The sequence below is a fragment of the Lepisosteus oculatus genome, chromosome 20 (genome assembly GCF_040954835.1).
Source record: "Lepisosteus oculatus isolate fLepOcu1 chromosome 20, fLepOcu1.hap2, whole genome shotgun sequence".
Classification (NCBI taxonomy): Eukaryota; Metazoa; Chordata; class Actinopteri; order Semionotiformes; family Lepisosteidae; genus Lepisosteus; species Lepisosteus oculatus.
In genome coordinates this window covers 16,815,750-16,837,474 of record NC_090715.1, presented here as the reverse complement: position 1 = coordinate 16,837,474, position 21,725 = coordinate 16,815,750, and the positions used below count along the sequence as shown (strand labels likewise).

Below are 21,725 nucleotides of genomic sequence, written 5' to 3'. Positions count from 1 at the left end.
TTGTGAAAGCGTACACAGCGCGCCGCGAGTGTCCTCCTTTAGTCAGACCTAACAAACTGCTCTGCCAGTACCTCAGCTGTAATGGGCGCCGCAGTTGCCCTCCCTCCTCCGCGGTGCTCCACACTTCCTGAGCTTCAGCCCCAGGGGGCAGGCCTGTGCCGGCGGCCCCTCAGCTCTGCAGGCAGGGTGACAGCCCCGGCCTGTCTTGGCTTGACGCCTCCTCGCAGCCTGTGCTTCCTGCTCAAGCCAACTGCTGGCGTGTCGCCTGCCTGGGGGGGCAGCCCCAGCGCCCCCCTCCCCCCCACTGACCCCACATGCGGCTCTTCTGTGCCCCTGCAGAAGACGGGGTTCCTGCGGCTGTTCGGCCTGACCACGCGCGCCCACCGGGAGCAGCTGCTGGAGCAGAAGAGGCAGAAGAGGAGGAGGATGCTGAGGGAGCGCAGCCCCTCCCCCCCGGCCGTCCAGACCAAGCGGCAGACGCCCCCGCCCGCCCCCCTGAGCACCCGCTACACCCCCGAGCAAATGAACAGCCTGCCCGAGCTGGAGGACAAGAAGAAGTTCCTCACCATGTTCAGCCTCTCCCACGTCAACACCCAGCAGAGGAGAGGTAGGCCCGGCCGCCCTCCCCCCTCGCCCCTCGCCCCTCGCCCCTCACCAGGGAGATGCCAAGGGCATATTGTTTTGGTCTATGTATGCGTTTAAATGAACAATTTACACAATGTGATCGTTCTAAAACCCCCTTAAACTTGGGTTTAAAACATAAATTCTAGTTTAGGATTTGAAATGGAACCTGCGCAAAAAATGACCTTAAAAGCTTCCGTCTCTATTTTATTCACTATAAAGACACTAATGGAGGCCAGACATAAGTAGAGTTCATCCTGAGTATGACTGTTGAACCTGTTAGGAAAAGCCTCTGAGAAACGCAGAGCCCCTAGCTGTCACCCTGGTGTTTAATCGGCACTGGGTGAAGGTCCAGCTCTGGGAGAGGGATTGTCATCTCTCCGGCCGGGCGGCTGCCCTCTGACAGTCAGGCCGAGTCCGGATAACCAGCAGCGGCCCAGGAGCTCCCGGCTGCCTCTGATCCCGGAGGATGTACTGTATGCTGCCCACAGGCAGGTGTAGCAGCAGCACTGCCTGTGGTATTGAGGACGGCAGCGTTGTCTCGCTGTTAGAGCAGAGGATTAGTGACAGCGAGGACCAGAGGGAATTCGGGGCGAAATCCTGACATCTGTTATTAGCCAGTTCTCTGATGGATAATACTCAAGTGTAAAACGGGGAGAGTTCCACTTGGGAATAGATTCAGATTGGTCCTTTTTCATGCGGTTTAACAATCATTTATCAGTCAATATGGCCAGTTCCCTTTAAGGACTTAATTGTACAGGGAAAGTTTGCTGCTTTTAGCCCTGCCATCCCTATGTTTCAGATTTCCAGCTCAGCAGCAGGGTCCTCCGGTACGAAACCGTGCTAAAATGGTTCCTCTCATTATCTAGACAATGAAAAGGTGGTGGAGCTGCTGCAGGCTATAAAGCAGAAGAGTGTGACACTGGAGACTGTAAGACAGCCCGCCCAGCCTCTGGGCAAGAGCCCAGCCACCCCTCCCACAGGTAAGACACAGTGACATGGCTCCATTTGTCACAGCTTTGGGTTACATAGCCAGCACATTCCTAATGCACAAGGAAATGAGACAGAGGGATGAGCAGCGATCGAATGACAGAACACAGAGCAATTTAGATTTGGTTATCTTTTCACATTGAGGATTTCTGGGGGAAAAGTCGGAAATTGATCGTTTCTAACGGCACGCCCGTGTTTTCAGTGGAGACGATGGCAGGCCTCCCTCCCGCAGACGTGGACAGGCCGCCCAGTGTCCGGCTTCCCTCCCCCCCTCTCCCGGACGCCCCGAAGGCTGTGGAGCGGCTGAAGCCCCCCGAAGCCCCGAGACCGAAGGAGCCTTCCTGCAGCGGGGACAAGGCCAGGCCGAGCGACGGCCACACTGCCAAGAGGAGCCCCAGCCTGCTGAACAGCATGCGGCCCCCCCACGCCCACAAGGAGGGGCCCCAGTGCCGGAATGGCAAGACCCGGCCCTGGGAGAGCGTCAGCGCCGAGGAGTTCGCCCAGCAGTTCCACGAGTCGGTGCTGCAGTCCACCCAGAAGGCCCTGCAGAAGCACAAAGGTACAGCCACTCCTCCCCAGCGGGCTGGGACTGATCCGCTGCCTCGCTTCGCGGGGAGCGACAGGCTGCAGCCGCTGTTCGCAGTAAAGGTGGAAAAAATCATCTTGAGGGGAAAGCTGGTTTTGAACTGAGGGATGGAGGTCCAGGGAAAAGCAGCTCTTTTCCTTCTTTGCTGGTCGAGGCAGTTTCCTGATGAGCAGGGTTTCGAGCAGGGTCGAGCAGGGTCGAGCAGGGTTTCTCTGCCCGCGGCCTGGGGTGTTAATGTTGCCCCCCTCTCTGTCCCAGGGGGCTTCACAGGGGCGGCGGAGCCGAACCACAAGCTGGACTCCCTGGTGCACTACAACATTCCAGAGCTGCAGGCCTCCCGGCCAGCGCTGCCCCAGCACAACGGGCAGCACTGCGCCCCGCCGGCCCGCAGAGAGGAGGCCTCCGGCGAGGAGGGCTCGGAAGAGGAGGAGGAGGAGGAAGAGGAGGAGGAGGAGGAAGCTCCGGCCCCCCGGTGGCAGGGGATCGAGGCGGTGTTTGAGGCCTACCAGGAGTACATCGACGGTGAGCGCAGACAGCCGTGCGTGCTGCAGTGCTGTCACTGACCGTTAAGGGAGGAAAGAGGAGCACGGAGGGCTGCAGTCCTACCTCAGCAGGCTCACGGGAACATAGCGCAGGCTGAGCAATGCGCTAAGTCATCCTCTCATTTAGAAGAGTTGTTGAAGCAAAACGTTCTATAGTCAGCTTTCACAAAAATTCATTGCGTCTGCTTTTTCCACATGAACATGAGGCTTTTAACTCCCAGAAGACAGCTGACACAGACACCTTTCTTGTATACAGTAATTAGCCCATATGGCCAAATGATAAACCTTAAGAAAAACAGCAGATGTAGTTTCAGTGAGCTCCCACCAGAGGGTGCTATTCAGCTTCTATGTATTGCAAGCCCTGTTTCCAAACTTAGTCCACAAGACTGCTGGCACTGTGAGCAAACCACAGAATGCCAGGAAACCTAGAATTTAACTGGTCAAAGGAATTTCTGGTTTGAATGTGCCCCTGCCCCAGTGTGAGTCATGTCAAGCATTGCACGTAGCACTGCACACGTTTTCCTTAGAAAACATTCCACTTGGAGTGAAGGTATTGCTACATCTTTAATTGCTGAGGGGTTTACACACTGCACCCTCATCGTCATGACACAGATACAAGTTGCAATGCTTGATGGTCCTGGAAATAATTACGCCATTGCTATTTTTTTAAGTAAAGAGAATAAACTCGCCTTTGAAACACATCTCCTTACAGAGTAATGAGCCCCTGCGCTGCAGCCGCGGTGTTCAGCGCAGTGAGGGCCGCCCGTGGCGCTCAGCCTGTCTCTGGTGATTACTGCGCCGAGTGTCAGTGGAGATGCTAATGAGAGCTGGGGTGATTTCCACAGGCTCACAGGCTGTCTTCTTTCTCTCTCGCTCTCTGTCTGCATTTCCCAGAGCAAAGTATCGAGCGGCAGGTGCTGCAGACCCAGTGCAGGAGGCTGGAGGCTCACCACTATAATCTCAGTCTCACTGCGGAGCAGCTCTCGCACAGCATGGGGGTGAGTTTGCTTTCTGACTTAACAGCCCTCCTGAGACCCAGGCAGCCTCAGACCTTGATAACGCAGCCAGGCAGGAGATCATTACAAACTTCCCCTAAATCTGATGCAAGAACACCCGGCTCCACTCCCACATGCTGGCCGTGTTGATAAGGATGAGTGGGATACAGGGCAGCGCCAGCTGGCCTGGCTGCGGCGGACAGGCCTGACTGGACTGCAGTGGACAGGCCTGACTGGACTGCAGTGGACAGGCCTGACTGGACTGCAGTGGACAGGCCACACTGGACTGCAGTGGACAGGCCACACTGGACTGCAGTGGACAGGCCACACTGGACTGCAGTGGACAGGCCACACTGGACTGCAGTGGACAGGCCACACTGGACTGCAGTGGACAGGCCACACTGCTGTGGACGGCCCTGACTGGACTGCGTGGACAGGCCACACTGCGGTGGACGGCCCTGACTGGACTGCGTGGACAGGCCACACTGCAGTGGACAGACCTGACTGTGGATGGGCCTGACAATACTCAAAGTAGTTCATTCTTATTGGTTTTTACATGGCGAGACTGAGGACTGATTTTCACTGCACCTGTGAAGGCTGTGCTGGGGGTGCCTGCAGCAGCGCACATTCGTTTGATTGATCTCCAGTCACTGTTACTGAACAAAGGGAACTCGCAAAGCACCTAGATTATCTGGGGTGTCTTCAGACCTGCCAGTGTGGTTTATCTCCCCCTCTTCCTTCTTCAACAGGAGCTGATGGCCCAGAAGCAGAAGCTGGCCTCCGAGCGCGAGAAGCTCCAGGCCGAGCTGGACCACTTCCGAAAGTGCCTTGCACTGCCACAGACGCACTGGTCTAGGGGTTACTTTAAGGGCTACCCCCCGAGGTGACATCCCTACGCCCTCCCTGGTCCCCAGAGTAGCAAAACAGAGTCTATTTTATTACCTGGATTATTTAAGAAAGTCTCCACGAAAGATGGACTGCAGCTACAGCAAGCCCTGAATGTGCCATGCATTGGAAAGCCCACCCAGTGTGTCTGTCTTCAGCTCTGGGCGCAGGGAGGAGCAGACAGCTGGTAGCCAGGCCCGGGGAAGCCATCTCCTGATCCTGCTGGAATCTCAGAGGGGCAGGCTGGCTCCCAGCGCTTGGAGCTCTCCACCCAACCGGATACAAACGATGCCCACTCCATCCTTACGATGCCAATAAAACCCAGGCAGAAATGAAAGGCTGGGATCCTTTGAAATTCTGAAATGAATTGCATTGTCTTGCAACATTATAATTTGGCACAGTACTAGTAAAAAAAGCATTTTGTCACATACAGCTGTGGACATTTACTGTCCGCACTCCTGCACAAATGTTGTCTGCTGCCCTCTGGTACATACACGAGACACCCCTGTGGTTCTAATGGGCTCTCAACTGGAAATGCACTTAAAAAACCCTGAAGAACTCTCTCGAGGTACTGTGTTTCAAGGTATTCCTTTTTTTTTGATTGGGGAAGAACTTCCATGCACATTTTGGAAAGATTGAAAAGGCAATGTTTTATTACAAAATAGAAATTTTGAAATGAAAAGGTGCTTCAGCCTTGCAATGTAAATAATATTAAAAGATTTTTGTATGTTTTTATTACTTTAATTATTGTTATTACAAAAAGCCTGCCATTTTTAATATGTTAATGCTTTTTGGCAAAAGAAATTGCTTTTAGTGTTTGTACTGCTGCTGGTCAGGATAAAAAATTGAAGCATTTTAAAGGAAAGAAACGGCTTTCACTGGTGCATGTGCTCCTACCTTTTTCTTTTTTGGTTGCACCAGTAAAAGGTTATAGGTTAAAAATGAAACACGCATTATGGCCTTTCTCTCTCCCTTCCTGTGGTGGTGTGGAAGAAGTCTCTGAACAAGCTGAATCAAACCACTGTAGATAGCAGGGCTCCAGTACTGGGCACTGTGAAGACAGCAGCTGCAAGCGCACTGGACTCCTCCCCTTCAGGCTAAGTGTGGACTGAACTGCGACTCAGGTGCTTGACACCACTAGCAAGTCGAAACAAGGTTTCTTTTTTGCAGAATAAGGTCATCTGAAGGTTTTTACTGGTATGTTAATGTATCACAGTCTTTTGCAGGAATAGTTAGGATGTGAACATAAGTGCATGCTTACATGTCCTTACCCATTAAGCATCTAACTGTTAAGTAATGTAAGGACATTAAATACGATACCTTTTTTGGAACGCTGACAGCTGAAGCACAATGCCACCAGTATGAAGTATGTGGTGCCAGGTTCAGACCTGTTGTGCCCTGGTTCTCGGGCAGGATTTAAGCCGAGCCGATAGGGTGGCACTGCGGGTGGTTTGTGCTCCCAGAGCCGCCTGCTGGGAAGTGGTTAAAGGGCGGTCGTCTCTGGTTTGCAGTGCAGAGCAGATAACACTGCAGGTCCTCTTCCTGCACCCCCCTCCCAGCAGAGGTGCAGCCCCTTGCAGAGCGATGCTGTCGTTAAAACGCCCAGTAGAGAACTGTCAGTACCGCAGGGACGAGCATACCTGAACAGCTAAAAGAAAAGCCCTTTGTTGTGCGATCATTCCTTCTAAGAAAGTTCCGGTCTGTTCAGGAACATGCTCGTGCTGTTCCTCGTCTCTCCTTCGCTGTGTTCTGTGTTCGGTGTGCAGGAAGTCCCTGTGACTCTGCCCAGCTAGCTTCTCCTCTGTTGACGAGGCAGTCGCTGCAGGACTCCAGGCGGCCGCCAGCGCCGGGCCCTGAAACAGGCGCGGCAGAGGAAGCTGTTTGAATCTCTGTGCTGCCTTTACTTTCAGTCCTGGCGGCTGGCTCTTACTCCCAGGTTGCTCTGTAAAGCAGCTCAGATCTCGGAGATGAGAGGGGGTTTTGCAAGGCTGCTGCCTGTACTGTGGGGAAAAGAGAGACTGGCTTGGTTTTTGGGTTGGGGAAAATGTTCGCCTGTAAGGTCTGCCGCAAAGAGCTCCTTATTGCCCCCCTCTGAGGTCGTGAGGTCCCCCCGCTGCCTTGTGATTATCAGCTGTGGAGCAGTGACTGTCATCCAGCCTTCTTATCTCAAATGCCATAAAACTGATGTGTGTGCCAAATAGCCACTCAGGGCTTTCAGCCTGCCTTCCTTAGCTACCTGAGGTGGACAGAATTACTGAGGCATTTCATGTAGAAGACTCCTGTAGACCCACTGTGAATATTGGAAATTGATTAGAAATGGGCATTTCAGCCAACCCAATAAACCTTATTCCTTCCCTTAGGATTAAATTCAATATATTCATGTACTTTAAAAATACGTACTGTATTTTGTGTACCCCTTTTCTGCTTCTGCTGAAATAAGTAGTCGGTGCTGGGAAAGCTGCAGCACCAAGGCCTCTTGAGTTCATTCGATGCGTTTCAAGTAATTCCCACTAGAGGGCGCTCTAGTTATGCTTTTGTGCGTGAAGGCGTTTGTTTCTTTGCCAAGTCCCTTCGCTCCTTCCTGAACGTTTTCTTCACTCCTTGGAAGAGTCACTTTGAAATCACTCGCAAGTTAGATGAGTTTAACTCCTGAGAGTCCAGCCACAGAAACCTGAACAGCCAGTACTAAAGAGGAACCTAAACCACGGCGCTCATCTGAAAATTGTTTATTTTGAAAAGGCGAGCCTTATTCCAGTGTTGTTAGGTGGTGCATTCTAGAAAACAAAAGATTAATGTCAATACTAATATTTATTTAGAAAATCTATTTTTATATTTTTAAAGTCTAGAACATCACCAGAATACGAAATGACAAGTGAGCAATAAAGGGTGATTTATTGTTTTTTTCTATAGAATGCTCCCACAATGGCCATCCGTTTTGTTCCGTGAGTGCTGGCGATATCCATTTTAGTTTTTTCCTGCGTGACTCGGGAACAGTTCTGGGTGTTGAAAGGAGCATGTGTGGGGGTACCTGCGGAACCCGGGGCGGTTCGCGATGGGGAGAACTGCCCTCGTCTTGAGTGGGGTAGCCCCGCCGCCAGACAGCTCCGCCAGGCCCTGCATGTCGGGAGCACAGCCTTCTTCCACAGACGAGAGAAACGCGTCGCGGCCGCAGCCGCGCTGTTAATGGAGACAGTGTGCTATCTGCCTGTCGAACAACTTTGTACCACATGCTTCCATTAACACAAAACTAAATGTCGTCCTTATTTTAACTTGCACTCGCATATTGTGTTTTCAAACAAGATTCTCAGCAAATAGATGCCAGGACTTTTTCTTTGTCCTTCATCGGCCCGGGCTCAGTGTTTTCTGAATTGCCTTTTTTTGTTCGTTTTCGAAGCCAAGCTCCCTGCCAATCTGGCCCACATGTCCCATTGCTGTGCAGTGTCTCTACTGAACATGTCCCGTCTCCCCCCGCTACACTCACCAGATCGCACTAGGAGACATCTTGTTTTTCACTGTATTTGATGGGTTTGTGTCAATTCTGTGTTGGTATGGTGGATGAGCAGTTCATCTGAATACCGATTAACCAGCCCTGGAGGAGAATGGGGGTGCGCTGTACTGTGTGGTGTCAGAATGATCTTGTAAAAATGGAAAGAGGCAGCAAACGAGCTCTGCCTGCTCCCCCATGTGCAGTTCAATCCCTCGACCCCGCGCCCCCCCGGCCACGCCCCCACCTGCCCTGTTCTCTGGAGGATGTTTAGATGCTGTGAAGAAAAAAAAGTTTTTAAATGTACTTGTTTGAATTAATTGTAATGTAATATATTCTTTGTTGAATGTAGTAATTAGGTATTTATGAATATATTGCTGTAATTTCAGACAAAAAAGACAATAAAATATTGCAAAATGTCCAGAAAGGGGTGGTGGTTGATTCTTGGTGGGTGAGAAAGACGCACGCTTGCAGCATTAATAAAGGTGTGAGCAGGGACAAGGTTCTTCTGCAGACCTTTCATCTGCGATTTATTCTGGAGACCACAGAGAGTCGGGAGCGGAATTTTACACCATAGCCGAAGGACAGTCCCTTTTTACAGTATAGTGTCCCCCTCACTACACTGGGGCATTAGGATCCACACAGACTGCAGGTTGAGCACCCCCTGCTGGCCCCACTAACACCCCTTCCAGCAGCAAACGGCTTTCCCAGGAGTCTCCCATCCAGGTACTGGCCAGGCTCACACCTGCTGAGCTTCAGTGGCTGCCAGTTGTCAGTTGCAGGGTACTATATGTTAAAAGTTTTGCTAATTTGTTTAATAAACAGAACAGTTCTGAAACCCCAATTGTTGTGCATGCACACAGTAATGCTCCAAAAGTCTTCCTAAATTACCCTTTAATTTGCGGGGATGAGTAACAACTAGCTTGGATTCTCTAAACACGTACCGACATTAAATAAGGGATAGGTATTAGAGCAAAAAAAATGGATTTTATACTTAAAGATTAGATATTGCAATTAAGTATAAAACATTTTGGGTTTAGAATCACATTCTGGAGCAGTGGTCAGGGGATTTATGTTCAGACTCTGGAAGGATATGAGTTAAGAGCTCTGATGACGCATTGCTTTAGTTCTCTTGAGCAACGACTCTTACTCAGATGGCCTCAGTGACCGATGGCACAGCAGTGCAGTGATCAGCATTGCTGCCCCGACCGCTGGGGGTCCTGGGTTCAGTTCTGCACCTTCATGTGGGTTTCCTCTCACCGTCCACAGCCATGCCTGCGCAGATAGGCACTGGCCCCCTGTGACTGTTAGATAATGCAATAAGACAATGAATGGAAGGCTGCTTTAGTGAAAGAGCCAGTTGTAAAATATAAGCTATAGCAGTGACAACCATATGAACCATTGGCTAAATAAAAATGGTTAATCAGACAAATCACAGAGGTGACAAAGGGTCAGGGGATTTTTCCATCTGTATTTCTCTATGTCCACACATGACTATAAAAGATATTTCTCAGTCACCGCAGTATGTATTCCAGACAGGATGCATCAGACCATCACTTTGCTTAAAGACAAAATAATCAGACTACAGAACTGAAGAAACCAAGTAAACCATGCACAACCATTGCAGCACCTCGTGGGGTTTCCAGTACTCTCCTGTAGCACTCAGTTCAGAGGTGGGTTCTGAATACAGGCATGTGCTATGCAGTTTTATCAGTTTCAAAATGACACCAAGATTGGCTCTCCTACAGAGCACAATAAGCGTGCATGTTGTTTTCATATTGTTTTTCCATCAAAGGAAAGAAAAAAACACCTATAAGGGAGTCTTACATCATGTTGGATTCAAACAATAACCTCACAGTAGTTATAAAAAAACTCCAGTTTGAGGCTCTGCTTTGGCACCCTCTAGTGGACACATCAGATTAAAGTGTGCAGCATCTTCCTTTAGGTTTATGCACAATATTCTTAATGCATTATAATTATTGCCAACCATTGGAAAACACCTACCTGATGGCATGCAGAAATAGAAATGAACCATTGGTATATCAGGGATAAGTGCATTTAATCAAAAAACTTTCAATAATAATATCAATGATCTTATCACATCAGGCTAAAAATAATTGAATTTGACTATTGAGCTTAAAACCCACACATGCATAAATTAGTGTAGCATTTTTCTAGGGCACCTTGCAGATTCGTTTAATGGGTACTCTGGACTCTTTTTAATTAAAAATCCATTAGACCACACAAGTGATAGATGGAAATAAAAATCCTGTTTAAGTGCTTTAAGTCTCCAGAGGGATTACAAACGTATTAATACTGACCCCCACACTACCAGCATCACACACAGTCACCGGGCGAAATGGAGACCTTCTTACAATAAGCACACCCAGTACGGGCGCAGGGCACTTTATTTGCATATAGCAACCAAGCAAATCCCAAGCCTATCCTCAGCCCAGGCCTGGCTCCATGAACTGGAGTGTGAACCACACACTCAGTCAGGATTTCCCGACAAAGGATTTCCGTTAATAATAGCAGGTGTTGCAGAGTCACTGTCTTCTCCAGTGTCTGTGGCTGCAGACATTTCCACATTCAGGACTCGACAGGTGTGGGACTGTGTAGCTTCCACAGTCTCGGCTCTTAGTTACTTGTCTCTACCTGTTGGCTACACTGGTAAACCCAAACATTTCTGGAAAAGGACGTCCCTGGTTCATGTCATACAGGCCCAATTGCAAAGACAAAGGCCTGGCAGAACGGACTGTCAGTCTTTCACGAGGGGGGGTGGACGGCACCTAAAAGTCCTGTGATTTGGCGGAGTCTTTTCCAGGCTGCATGTTTGTGCGCAGTTTGTACATGTGGTTCAAGGACTCCAGGAATAACTGCCTGATTGTGTTAATCTCCATCAGGGTCAGGTTATCCAGCTAGAATTAAAAACAGAAAAGAAACAAGGCTGTAACCTCTACTGTTCATGCACTGTCTGCTGAGCGGATTAATGAGGCTGTTGTTGTGTTATATCTCCTCTCTTATCAACGGGCCAGTTCAATATGTACCCCACTGTATTACTCAGAGCAGCGAACTGTCACAACGCCTAAGGGTTTCAAAATGCAAAACTGGTCCAGTCAGAGGGAATTACTGTGAGAACACAGGCACGAGCCGAGGTGGGCATTCGATCCTGGTGACAAACTGTGGTGGGATCACTCCCGAGGACAAACCAGGCACTTAATCAATATGCAGCTGACTTCAATAACTGAGAGAGCAGCCACAGGAACGCTCCGGTCTAGTCTAAAGCACCGCCGGTCTGTCAGTAATGGAAACCCCCTACCTTGGCATGTGCTTCCTGCTGGCTGACGAAGCTGTCTGCGGACAGGCGGAGCTTGGCAATGCGCGTGTCCCACGTGTCCTTCACCAGCGTCCGGATTTCATCGGCCTTGGGGATGTTGTCAGAAGCACTTTGAAGAGACAGTCCCATGAGGTCAGCATGTGTCCAGAGCTTAAAGGACAGTTACGGGGGCAGACAAATGAAAGCTTGCAGTCTTAAGATGCACGTGTGTTCCTCTTGAAAAACATATCTGAAAATTATATTTCTTTAAACCTTCTGTAATCCCACATGCCACTTCAAATCACAGCAAGGATTCAATAAACTGTTTTTGTTTGTTTCTTATGCAAATCGGTCTTGAACAAAGAAGGTATGAGGGAACCCAACACGAGTATTCAGAATCATCAAAGGCCCGGACACACTCGGCCCAGTGGACTTCTCCAGCACAAAGAGCGAAACAAACCAGAGGCCACAGGTGCAAGATGCAGGGAAGTGCATTTAGAGGAGGAGCATCTTTACCCAAAGGATAGCGTGAGCCTGGAGCAGGCTAGCCAGCCATATGGTTGAAGATCTCCTGGCTTTTTTGAAGAAAGGGCTGGATGAGATCCTCAGATCAATCAATTACAAACTAACAAGAAGGTTAGATGGGTTGAATAATCTCCTCTCCTCTGCAACAGTTCTAATGTTCTTCACTGGGACACAAAACTCACCTTTCGCGAGCATGAGGCCAAAGTTATAGGGTGGTGGCAAAAGTAGAAACTGAATGTCCTTGGTCGACCCCACCAAAATCCTGACTTGAGTCTGACTGAAAACTTGAAGACTTGCGGTCATTCAGCCAAGCAGCTCAACCGAGGCCAAGCACATTTCCAGGGAAGAACAGCAAACACTGCAGCAGCCCAGTGTGCACAGCTGGCAGAGACTCACAGCATTCACCGAGCATCGGGACAGAGGGGGTGAGTATTCGTGAAGTCAACAGATTGTAGTCTCCAATTTTCATGGCAGTTTCTGCTGATATTTAGCTTTCATTACCCAAAATATTACGTGTATTCAAATTGTGGTGAAAAACATTCGGTTTAAAATAAACGTACATACATACTACATCAGAAAGGAATGAATACTTGAGCTTGGCACTGCATGTTGCTCAAGCAAAGAGGAAAAGCTATTTCTTTAAAGCTTCATGACCGAGTAGGAAGGGTCTTGTGTCACAGGTCGAGAGTGCAGCGATACTCACTGGTTCAACAGTAACTTGGTCAGCTCCATGTAGTATGGACTGGGCATAGGGGTGAACATCCCTACTTTCCTCTCCTGCTCCCTGATCTCTTCCAGCTTCTCTGCAGTAGAGACAAGGGCTGACACTGAACACGCTCTCTCACAGCTAACCCCCCAAACAAGGCAGACAGCATGACCAGCTGCACCATCACAGATTCATTCCAAAGCTGAACGCCACGTTAGGTTTTATGGGACACAGGCATTAGGAGCAAATTTACATCTCAAAAAAGACATAAAGCTGCATTTACACATTAATGTCTTTCAATTGAATGTGGTTTTAAAATCCCATTCTATCTCAAACTGTTCTGGTAAACACAGAGTTATAAAGTCTCCCTATTAAACTGATTAAAACAAGCAATACAGAGTTGTCCGTTGCTGAGACTAGAGATACACAATCCTCATTATTACCAATCTGTCAGAGGCAATTGTTAATTTAATTTAGACAATATCTGGACACAAGATGGATGGACTATTCAGATTTCAAATACCAGAGATCTCTTTATTATGCCAGAAGCTATATCACCCAGCAATTCACAACTGACAACCAGCTCAGCAGGGGTGAGCCTGGCCAGTACCTGGATGGGAGACTCCTGGGAAAGCTGAGGTTGCTGCTGGAAGAGGCGTTAGAGGGGCCAGTAGGGGGCGCTCACGCTGTGGTCTGTGTGGGTCCTAATGCCACAGTATAGCGACAGATGGACACTAAACTGTAAAAAGGTGCCATCCTTCAGATGAGACGTAAAACTAAGGTACAAACTCTCTGTGATTAAAAAATCCCAGTTTCTCAAAAAAGAATAGGGGTGTTACCCTGGTGTCCTGGTCAAACTTCCCCCTGGCCTTTACCAGTCATGGCCTCCTAATAACCCCCCTCTCTGAACTGGCTCCATCACTCTGCTCTCCTCCCCTCTGAGAGCTGGTGTGTGGGGAGAGTACTGGAGCACTCCGGCTGCCGTCACATCCAGCACACTGGGCTGCACACCAGTGGTGGTGGAGAAGACTATTTACCTCTAAAGCGCTTTGAGTGGAGTATCCAGAAAAGCTATAAATTGTAGGTCTAAGGAATTATTAACTGAGAATCGACTAAACACGTTAATAATAACAGATGAACTACAAGGGAAAGACATTAAGTAATAAGTGGACAGAGCAAATTAACTGCAATGCATTCTAAAGGCTAACATGTAAAGGAAACAAATACATCCAGTGGCATCTATCCATCTTTTCATAACCGGACAAATTAGCTGTTCTCACCAACATCCATCCAGTCGGGGGGCACGATTCTACACTTCTGTCTCTGCTTCAGGTTGATAGCCAGCCAGACAGGCACATCCACGGGCAGACCGGGGTTGAAAGGACCCAAGTCCCCCTACCAGGACAATAAGAACTATTGACGCTTAAAATCAAAACAATTTTACATGTCAAAATTGACAGAGCTGTGATTCGACCGTCCCAAATTCGCATTTTGATTTAAATTCACTCGCTTCAGCCCGGTTTAAAATCGCGTTCTACAAACATACGGGTTTCTTTAATCTCGATTGATTTAAAGAAGGAATCATTACATTAACTGTAGCTATTTCACGTAGTTTGTGTCTATCATTATTATTACTGTAAGCAAAAAGAATACGTAAAGAGATGTTCTGTCATTTGCTTGTCAAATGTGTATCTAACCGGACGGATACTCTACACCACAATACAGATGCATTCTTAACTACACTGCTACGCCCTTTCATTTATGTACTTACCCCAATCAAATAGACTTTGTCTAGACTGAAATTCGGAATTATGGTCACCATCTCCTTTTCAGCTAAGAACTCTACCTCTGAAGGATCCATCCGCAAGTCAGACTTTTAAATTATATTTCACCAGCTACCACAGTCTACCGACAAGTTTCCCGCGCTGAATTCTGACGATGACGCTGTGACCCGGAAGTGAAGGTTTTTACTGTCGGCAGTCACGGGGGAACCGGAAGTCCGGCTCCTGTTGTAGCAGCCCTTCGATTTCGATTATTACCCGTGGAAACTCTTAGCTATTCAAACTTATATTATGTTAATTATAGGTTACTGTGAAGTTAATCATATTTTTTTAATTATTCAGACTTACGTTTTTATCATTAATAGTCACTATTAACATAATTGTATGTTTATAACTTTTATGTTATTGAGTTTTTCAGCATCTTAGTACGTTTAATAAATATTTGTTCATCTCCGAAACAAAGTTTTGCGTCGCGTTGAAAATTATTTGAAAACCTACCTGTTATACAGCGATAATGGTGAAAACCCTTTAATCTACTCAAGTGGTAGCCTGGGCATTTCTCCTAATTGTGCCCGTCACGTCTGTAGCTTAGAGAATTGTCCAGAAAAAAAAGATGCTAACTGGCCTAATGTTAAGATAAAGAAAATCGGGAACGTTATAGTAGAACGCGGTTGCTTTTTTAGACATATTTGCCTTTTGTGCTTCATTTACAAACAGGATAAATAACCCCAGACACTACATCATCCCAGCTCAAATTATCATGTCTCACCAGCAGGACAAATCATAACATATTCCCATTTTACAAGAAATCTCTTGTTAAAGGTGCACCGATGACTGTGCCTTGTCACGCTGGAAAGTTGTCAGGGTGACCTATAGCAAGGGACCCAAATTATGTTCCCAGGCTTGATCAGTGTAGAGCTGTGTAGTAAGACTTCCATCTCTCGCTTCAAGAGTTCTGTAGCAGCTAAAGGAGAGCTACCAGCTCCTTAAATGCTAATTAACCAGTTATTTAAAAAAGGAGCTGCTTGTAGCAATATTTTGGAAAGGACATTTTTGTTATAAATGATCTCTGTATTATTTAATTGAACACCACCTTTTTAATTGATCATAATTAACTTTTTCCAGGCCTTTAGAAATGGATTAATTAAATACTACTGATAAAGCCTGCTGGAATGTGGCTCTCTGGCTCTCCAGACCAATGGTTAGGGATTTCTGGCTAGATCATCAGACTTGGACTGCCCTATCAATACTAACAAGGCTTCCTGGCTCAGTGTCTTGGCCTGCATTTGACAGGCTGTTTGGCTGTATTGTCTTGTCAGACTAGAAGTTACTGGATGGTAAGCAACAGTTCACTTATTCCAGTCTTTTTTATTATTATTATTATTATTAAGGTTTTGTTCTCTTAATGTGTGGAGTATATTAGTAACTTTCTGTGACTTTCTTAATTACTTCATTACCTGTACCTAATTGGTTCACCTCACTGATAAGGTGATTTAGTGTAACTTGGTCAAAAGTACAGTGAATTAATCATCCATCCATCCATCTTCTAACCACCTTCTTCCAATACAGGGTCGCGGTGGAGCTGGAGCCGGTCCCAGCAAGCAATGGGCATGAGGCAGGGCACACCCTGGCAGACAGACACGCACTCACAGCAGGACCGGTGTTCCCAGGAGTCAGCTGATCTACCAGCATGTCTGGGAAAGGCATGCGAGGATGGGGGAACATACAGCTCCATGCACAGAGCACCCAGTCCCACACAGTGAGGCAGCAATGCTCCCCACTGCACTACTGTGCTGCCCACCTGGTCAAACTCAATGATGCAGAAAGCTTTTCATCTTTCTCTAAAATCCATACACTTTATTTTTCTAAAAATATACATGCATAAATAGTATATTAAAGCCAAGCGCTTTTTTGATGCTCAATGATTTTTAACATTTTAGGATTAAAAATATGCATCTTGCTTTAATTAGTAGTCTGTAATTACAGCACCTCAACAAATTACAAGGTATATCATATAAAGAAAAAATTAAAAATAACCTAGATTTTAAAAACATTTTATTAGTTCTAATTTACATTTTAAGATGACTGTGGTCTAAAACCTGATCTGGAAGATAAAACGATTGGACTTTATCAGATTTATACAGCAATTGGGAATTAAAATACCAGACTACAATACATGGGATTAACTCTGAGGTTATGAAATGCATATAAATTATAACACACAAAACTTAAACATTTTCTAAATTATTTTTAGCAAACCAATGGCTCCCAGACCATTTGAATATTGAATTGAATAACACTAAGGTTTTCAAACACAAGACTAAATATTTTATAAGGCTTCAACAACTTCAAACAGTTCAAAATCAACATCTTGTTGAGTTTTTCAGGGTCCAGAATGAATATGAATCCTATAAGATAAAAATCCTGAGCATTTCCATGCCTATTACATTTAAATGACTTTGGCAGACATACTGTACCACAAATTAGTAGACTGTCCTCATCTGCAGCTATTAGTCCAAGAAATCTGTTTTTTTTTTCATGCTGGTTATGATAACTATTGATACATACCCATACTATTTAAGGATCTTAGGAAATATTGCATTTTGAAGAGAATTGTGCATATTGTGAATTATCACTCTGGATAATAATGTTTCTTGTAGACATTCACATCAATGTGATAACATGGCTGTTCACATGTTGAGCTAAAAGCTCAGATTAAAACAAAACTTTGAACCAGCCTGCCAACTGCAAATTACACAGTTCATGATGCCAGCATTTGATTGGGGACAGGTGTGAAGTATCTGGCCAATAACTAGTTAACCGTTAAGTAGATAATGTTCACTGGCAAAACTGAAGTGATGACCTATGATGAGATGGAAGAGATGGCTTTTACAGTTTAGAGTAAATGGAGACTATCATTACTGGTAGTAAATTCCACACTTCTGTAGTTAATTTCCTTAATTACTCATTTTTCTTGTGTGTCCACAGTGATGGCCATGGACAATGCTGTCCTGTCAGGCCCCCTGTCTGAAGGCCGTTACCACAGAAAACATCCCCCATTCATTTCGCTCCACCTTTTCCTCAGCGCTGCATTCCCAAAGCCACCTCCGGAGCACACAGAATGGGAGAAGCTCCAGGAAGGTCAATAAAGAATTCTTCTAGCACAACAAAAATGTATCTAACTGTGGTGTTTTAAAATTAGCATTTAACTTGAAAGAAAAAAACAGGTTAAACAATTTCCTAAATTTAGACGAATCTGTGGTGCCAATTGCTGCAGCTACGTAATTCAGGTGAAACAGTTATGATGCTTAGGACTATAAAAATGACTGATTTTTTTAAAGAATTTGTATCAATTAAGTCTTCTAAGATAATGAAATGATGCACCAAAGATTCCACTCACGTTTCCTGGTTCTCAGTAGAAAGATCTATTTCCCTGTGGTCATGTGCTAGTCTAATAGACTAAAAAGTCAGGTCAATCTTTATATTCAAAGGAAATGGTCAAAAGCAGCATTTACATAAGTCAAAAATGACTACTTTAGTTTTCTGTATAGTCTGGTTAAAAGGTTAAAAAATGCAATGACAATTTTGATTCGGAAATACAATTTTAAACATCATACATGATGGAATTCTAACAACAAATGCTATTCCTAAACCTGGACAGGAAGCACTCAAGAATAGTTCTAGGAACAACATGACTTATACACACTAGGAAATCTAATTTACAGGCAAGGCTATCAAATAAAAAAAAATTAATTGTAAATTGTAATTTCAGGAATACAATTAGTCTACCTCTTGTCTTAATCATCTGAATCTGCACATTACCGGAATAACCATTTTTAATTAATTAATCCCTTCAATATAGTCTTTTAACTATTAATTACTAATGCCACTGCAGTACAGCAGTAGTGTTGCACCCGAACAGCAGTACATCACAAGTTTACACAGAAACAGCCATGAGAAACTACGACTCACCACGCCCGTGATTCCACATACACAGCTGTCTGAAGGATACCTGTTATTTCAATAGAAACCTGATTACTTTCCATCACATTAAAACTGAAGATGTGATACCGGGTACCCCTGCTTCTGGCCTCTTCTAAACACTCATTGTTTAGTCAGCGTCGCCTGTGCACAGACAGCTCTGCTCATGAAAAACAGTTCACGGGGGGGAACAAAAAGCAAAAAGATCCCAGTTCTGTTGGGCAGCAATGGCTCTGAAGAGTGTTCCTGCTTCTGGAGCCCTCAGCAGAGGTGCAGGATGGCCTTGTTGATCTCGGGGTTAGTCCAGTCATTCCTCAGGTCATCCAGGTGATTGTCAAAGTCCACCAGGCTCTCGTACGACCTGCCCTCCAGAAGAGCAGCCGTGATCTTCTGCGCTTCAATCCAGTCTTCACAGCAGTCGCTAAAAGCAGTCAACAACATTACGTGTCTGGGGTATAATAGTTATTCCTATATCAGTAATTACTGAGCACTCAGTTCAATGGGTTTGCTGTCCAGCTGAACCACATATACTGACTGTCTTATCTATGAGTGGTAGGTGCTTGTGTGCAAGATGCCCGATGACAGTAATGACATCTAGAAGACCATCTCAGGCTATGGGAAGTTCAGCCATCACAATTCTCTTTGTTTGAAAGACTGAAGGAACTGCAGGTTTGTTTCACCTTCATACAGCCCAATGCTTCAGCAGTTCAGCCCAGCTCTATGAGAACTGAAACCCAACAGGTATCTTAGAGCACGGAAAAGACTGTCAGGAAAAGCTGGGAAAAACAGCTGTGTCTTTTAATATAATTGCTGCCTTGCACACTGAGTGACTGACTGCGAAACTACAGCGCAGGCAGTAAAGCAGTAAAAGTGTATTGTTTAGCTTCAGACACATTTGTTTGCTCCCAAAAACACAGAATGGAATATTACTTATTAGAGTGCTGGAGATTATGACATCAGCAAATCACCAGAGCTGGGCTGACTGTAGATCTTCATGACACACCAGAGAGCACTGTGTATTAACACACCCACCAGCCTGGGATAAAATGTGGTTTACACTTTCAATTTTAAAAGTCCAAAATTTAAAATTACAGCAGGCAATTATATTAAATAATTATTTTATATATATTTATTAAAAGACACTTACAAATTTGAGTCCCTGCATTTCCACTTGTTGTCGTGGTGCTCATAGACAGTAATTATTGGCTCAAAGCAATCCATGGTAAATTTATTGTTGTCCACCTGAGAAATAAGAAATCATGGAGAAGCTGTGAAAGAGTTCAGCTTTCTAAAGGTACAAGATACTTGTGTAAGACCAGGTGAAAAAGTACTACTCGGGTACAGTATATGTACTAACTGCTACTCAGAATGTGTGTGATCAGTGCATATCCCAAGCGTCTCTTCTTAAAAAACATTCATTCATGGCTCATGCTAAACTACTCCTAGGTACTGTGCACCAAAGACCACGTACATATTTGAAGTGGTGAAGGTACAGCACTAACGCAGAGTGCAACGTGTTGCTTTTAGGGTGGACTTGCCACAGCACATCCTAAACTGAACACCGTCTTTATATGAAAACATAAATCTTGGAAATTCAGATGCCACCACCACCCCCTGCCCTGCTTTCTCACAAAAATCCCATTTCATTTTAAACCAGTAGGGAAATCAAAGTTTCCTGTTGAAATTGAAAATAATTTACCATGATCAGCACGGCTTCGCTGAAGTTTTCTGCAATCCTGGCAGCCACTTTCTCTGCGACTTGGTTAGGTCTGAGAATTACAGACAAAGAGATCAAGTCAGTAGTTCACAAGTACAGTGAAAACAAAGTGCTCATGTACTCGGAATATTACTATTCTACCTGATTTCCTTAATGCGCTCATTGGCTTGATAATACCCAGCTATCACATATCTGTTTTCCTTACACCAGCTGTCAATCTGCAAAGAAAAAAACAGACAAATTGACAGTAAGTTGCTGAGAAATGGCAGGAAACTGAAGTTCTGCTGAAGCAGACATACAATATTTTGGGTTCAGTCAATCTTCAGGCCTAACGACATCTAGCAACAAAGATTTCACTCAACCAGATATTACCTGTGAAACAGAACTGGAATTTATTGCGAGATATCGATTCCAGCGATGCGGTTACCACCGCTTTAATAAGACAGAAAACGCACGAACTGCGTTAAACTGGTTTGAGATTCACAGTAAAAAAAGTGTATATAAAAACAATAAAGCTCAACAGCCCCAAGACCAATATACCCTTCACGACAACTGTGATTAAATATCACAACTGCAATTCTTACAGCAGGAATAACATTGACTTTAACCAGTTCCTAATACGTTTTACGTTTTTCTCATCTTCAAAACGTCCTTAATTAGAACAACGAATAAATGCCAAAACTTTCAATAGCTAGAGAGACCGCTCACGTCCCCCCAGTGAATCTTCACCATCCTGGAAGACGGGTTTTTAAAACGACGAGGCCCTCGGCAACTCGGGTTCAAAAGGCTGGCAGAACCTCTGTTCCCAGGAGGAGGAGGAGGGGTATGAAAGTCGCAGAGCTGCCGGGCGAGCCTCACCAGGGTCAGCGCCACCTCCAGCATGGGCGCCAGGGCGAGGGGGCCGTGGAAGAGCGGGATGCAGTCCACGCACAGCCCCGCCTGGCCCTCCCGGCGCTTCTGCTTCTCGGCCACCAGCAGCCCGTTCACCGAGCAGTGCGGGTACTTGGCAGCGTGCAACAGCATCTTGCAGTAGGCCTGCGTGGTCAGCTTCACGGCCATGGCCTCCCCGAGCCAACTCCGCCGCAGATCCAGGCACACTCCGGGCGGGCCGGACAGGCGACGTGTACTCCCCGGGCACGGATCCCGCTCTAGAACATCGCTAACCCCAGAAACGCAGGCAACCGCGACGAATAAGATCCACTTTATTGTGATTATTTTTAAAATAAAGTGGCGTGTACACGACAAATGATCTCAGGCGATGGCGAAACGGAGCCGACTTTTTTTCTAAAGTATTCAGCGAGGTGCAGCGCTCTGCTCACGGTGGGGTGCAGTAAACTGTGCCAGTCGGATCACTGTCACCGTAACCAATAAAATATATATATATAAAAGCAACCACACGGCCTTCCGGAAACCGACCAGGCAGGGCTATTTTACACAGTTACTGCCTAAAAGCGCCGACACATTTAGAGACTCTAACCCCTCCGCCTTTCACGCTGATCTCTGACACCGGTACCGTAAAGCAAGACTTACCGTTCAAAAACCCCCTACCCGGAGCACGCCATTTCGGCTCCAAACGGAATGCATTGAAACATACGG

General features: G+C 46.1%; 3 protein-coding genes across 11 annotated transcripts in view; 1 reads left to right on the top strand and 2 right to left on the bottom strand.

Moving 5' to 3' along the window:
- gse1b (Gse1 coiled-coil protein b) overlaps positions 1–8,530 on the top strand; it is a 260,697-nt gene extending 252,167 nt beyond the window's left edge. For all 7 annotated transcript variants that reach the window (XM_015368071.2, XM_015368072.2, XM_015368076.2 and 4 more), the window contains 6 exons: positions 340–607; positions 1,491–1,604; positions 1,814–2,170; positions 2,456–2,719; positions 3,634–3,737; positions 4,484–8,530. In XM_015368071.2, the coding sequence (XP_015223557.2) occupies positions 340–607; positions 1,491–1,604; positions 1,814–2,170; positions 2,456–2,719; positions 3,634–3,737; positions 4,484–4,621 (1,245 nt within the window). In that variant the 3' untranslated portion in view covers positions 4,622–8,530. The remainder of the gene's footprint in view (positions 1–339; positions 608–1,490; positions 1,605–1,813; positions 2,171–2,455; positions 2,720–3,633; positions 3,738–4,483) is intronic.
- Positions 8,531–8,601: 71 nt separating this feature from the next.
- Positions 8,602–14,590, bottom strand: gins2 (GINS complex subunit 2). 3 transcript variants are annotated; one of them, XM_015368082.2, is made up of 6 exons: positions 14,422–14,590; positions 13,931–14,045; positions 12,648–12,747; positions 11,423–11,549; positions 10,893–11,021; positions 8,602–9,407 (listed from the first exon to the last, which is right to left on the bottom strand). In XM_015368082.2, exons 1-5 carry the CDS (start codon positions 14,509–14,511, stop codon positions 10,893–10,895), a joined length of 561 nt encoding a protein of 186 aa, XP_015223568.1. In that variant the 5' UTR covers positions 14,512–14,590; the 3' UTR covers positions 8,602–9,407. The 3 variants fall into 3 exon arrangements, with proteins under 3 accessions (XP_015223568.1, XP_015223570.1, XP_006641200.1); XM_015368084.2 differs by lacking the exon at positions 10,893–11,021; XM_006641137.3 differs by lacking the exon at positions 8,602–9,407 and having other exon boundaries at positions 9,555–11,021.
- Positions 14,591–16,469: 1,879 nt separating this feature from the next.
- emc8 (ER membrane protein complex subunit 8) lies at positions 16,470–21,641 on the bottom strand. The gene is made up of 5 exons (XM_006641139.3): positions 20,988–21,641; positions 20,271–20,347; positions 20,112–20,181; positions 19,560–19,654; positions 16,470–18,833 (listed from the first exon to the last, which is right to left on the bottom strand). The coding sequence occupies exons 1-5, from the start codon at positions 21,186–21,188 to the stop codon at positions 18,674–18,676; spliced, it is 603 nt and encodes a 200-aa protein (XP_006641202.1). The 5' UTR covers positions 21,189–21,641; the 3' UTR covers positions 16,470–18,673.
- Between the last annotated feature and the right edge of the window lie 84 nt (positions 21,642–21,725).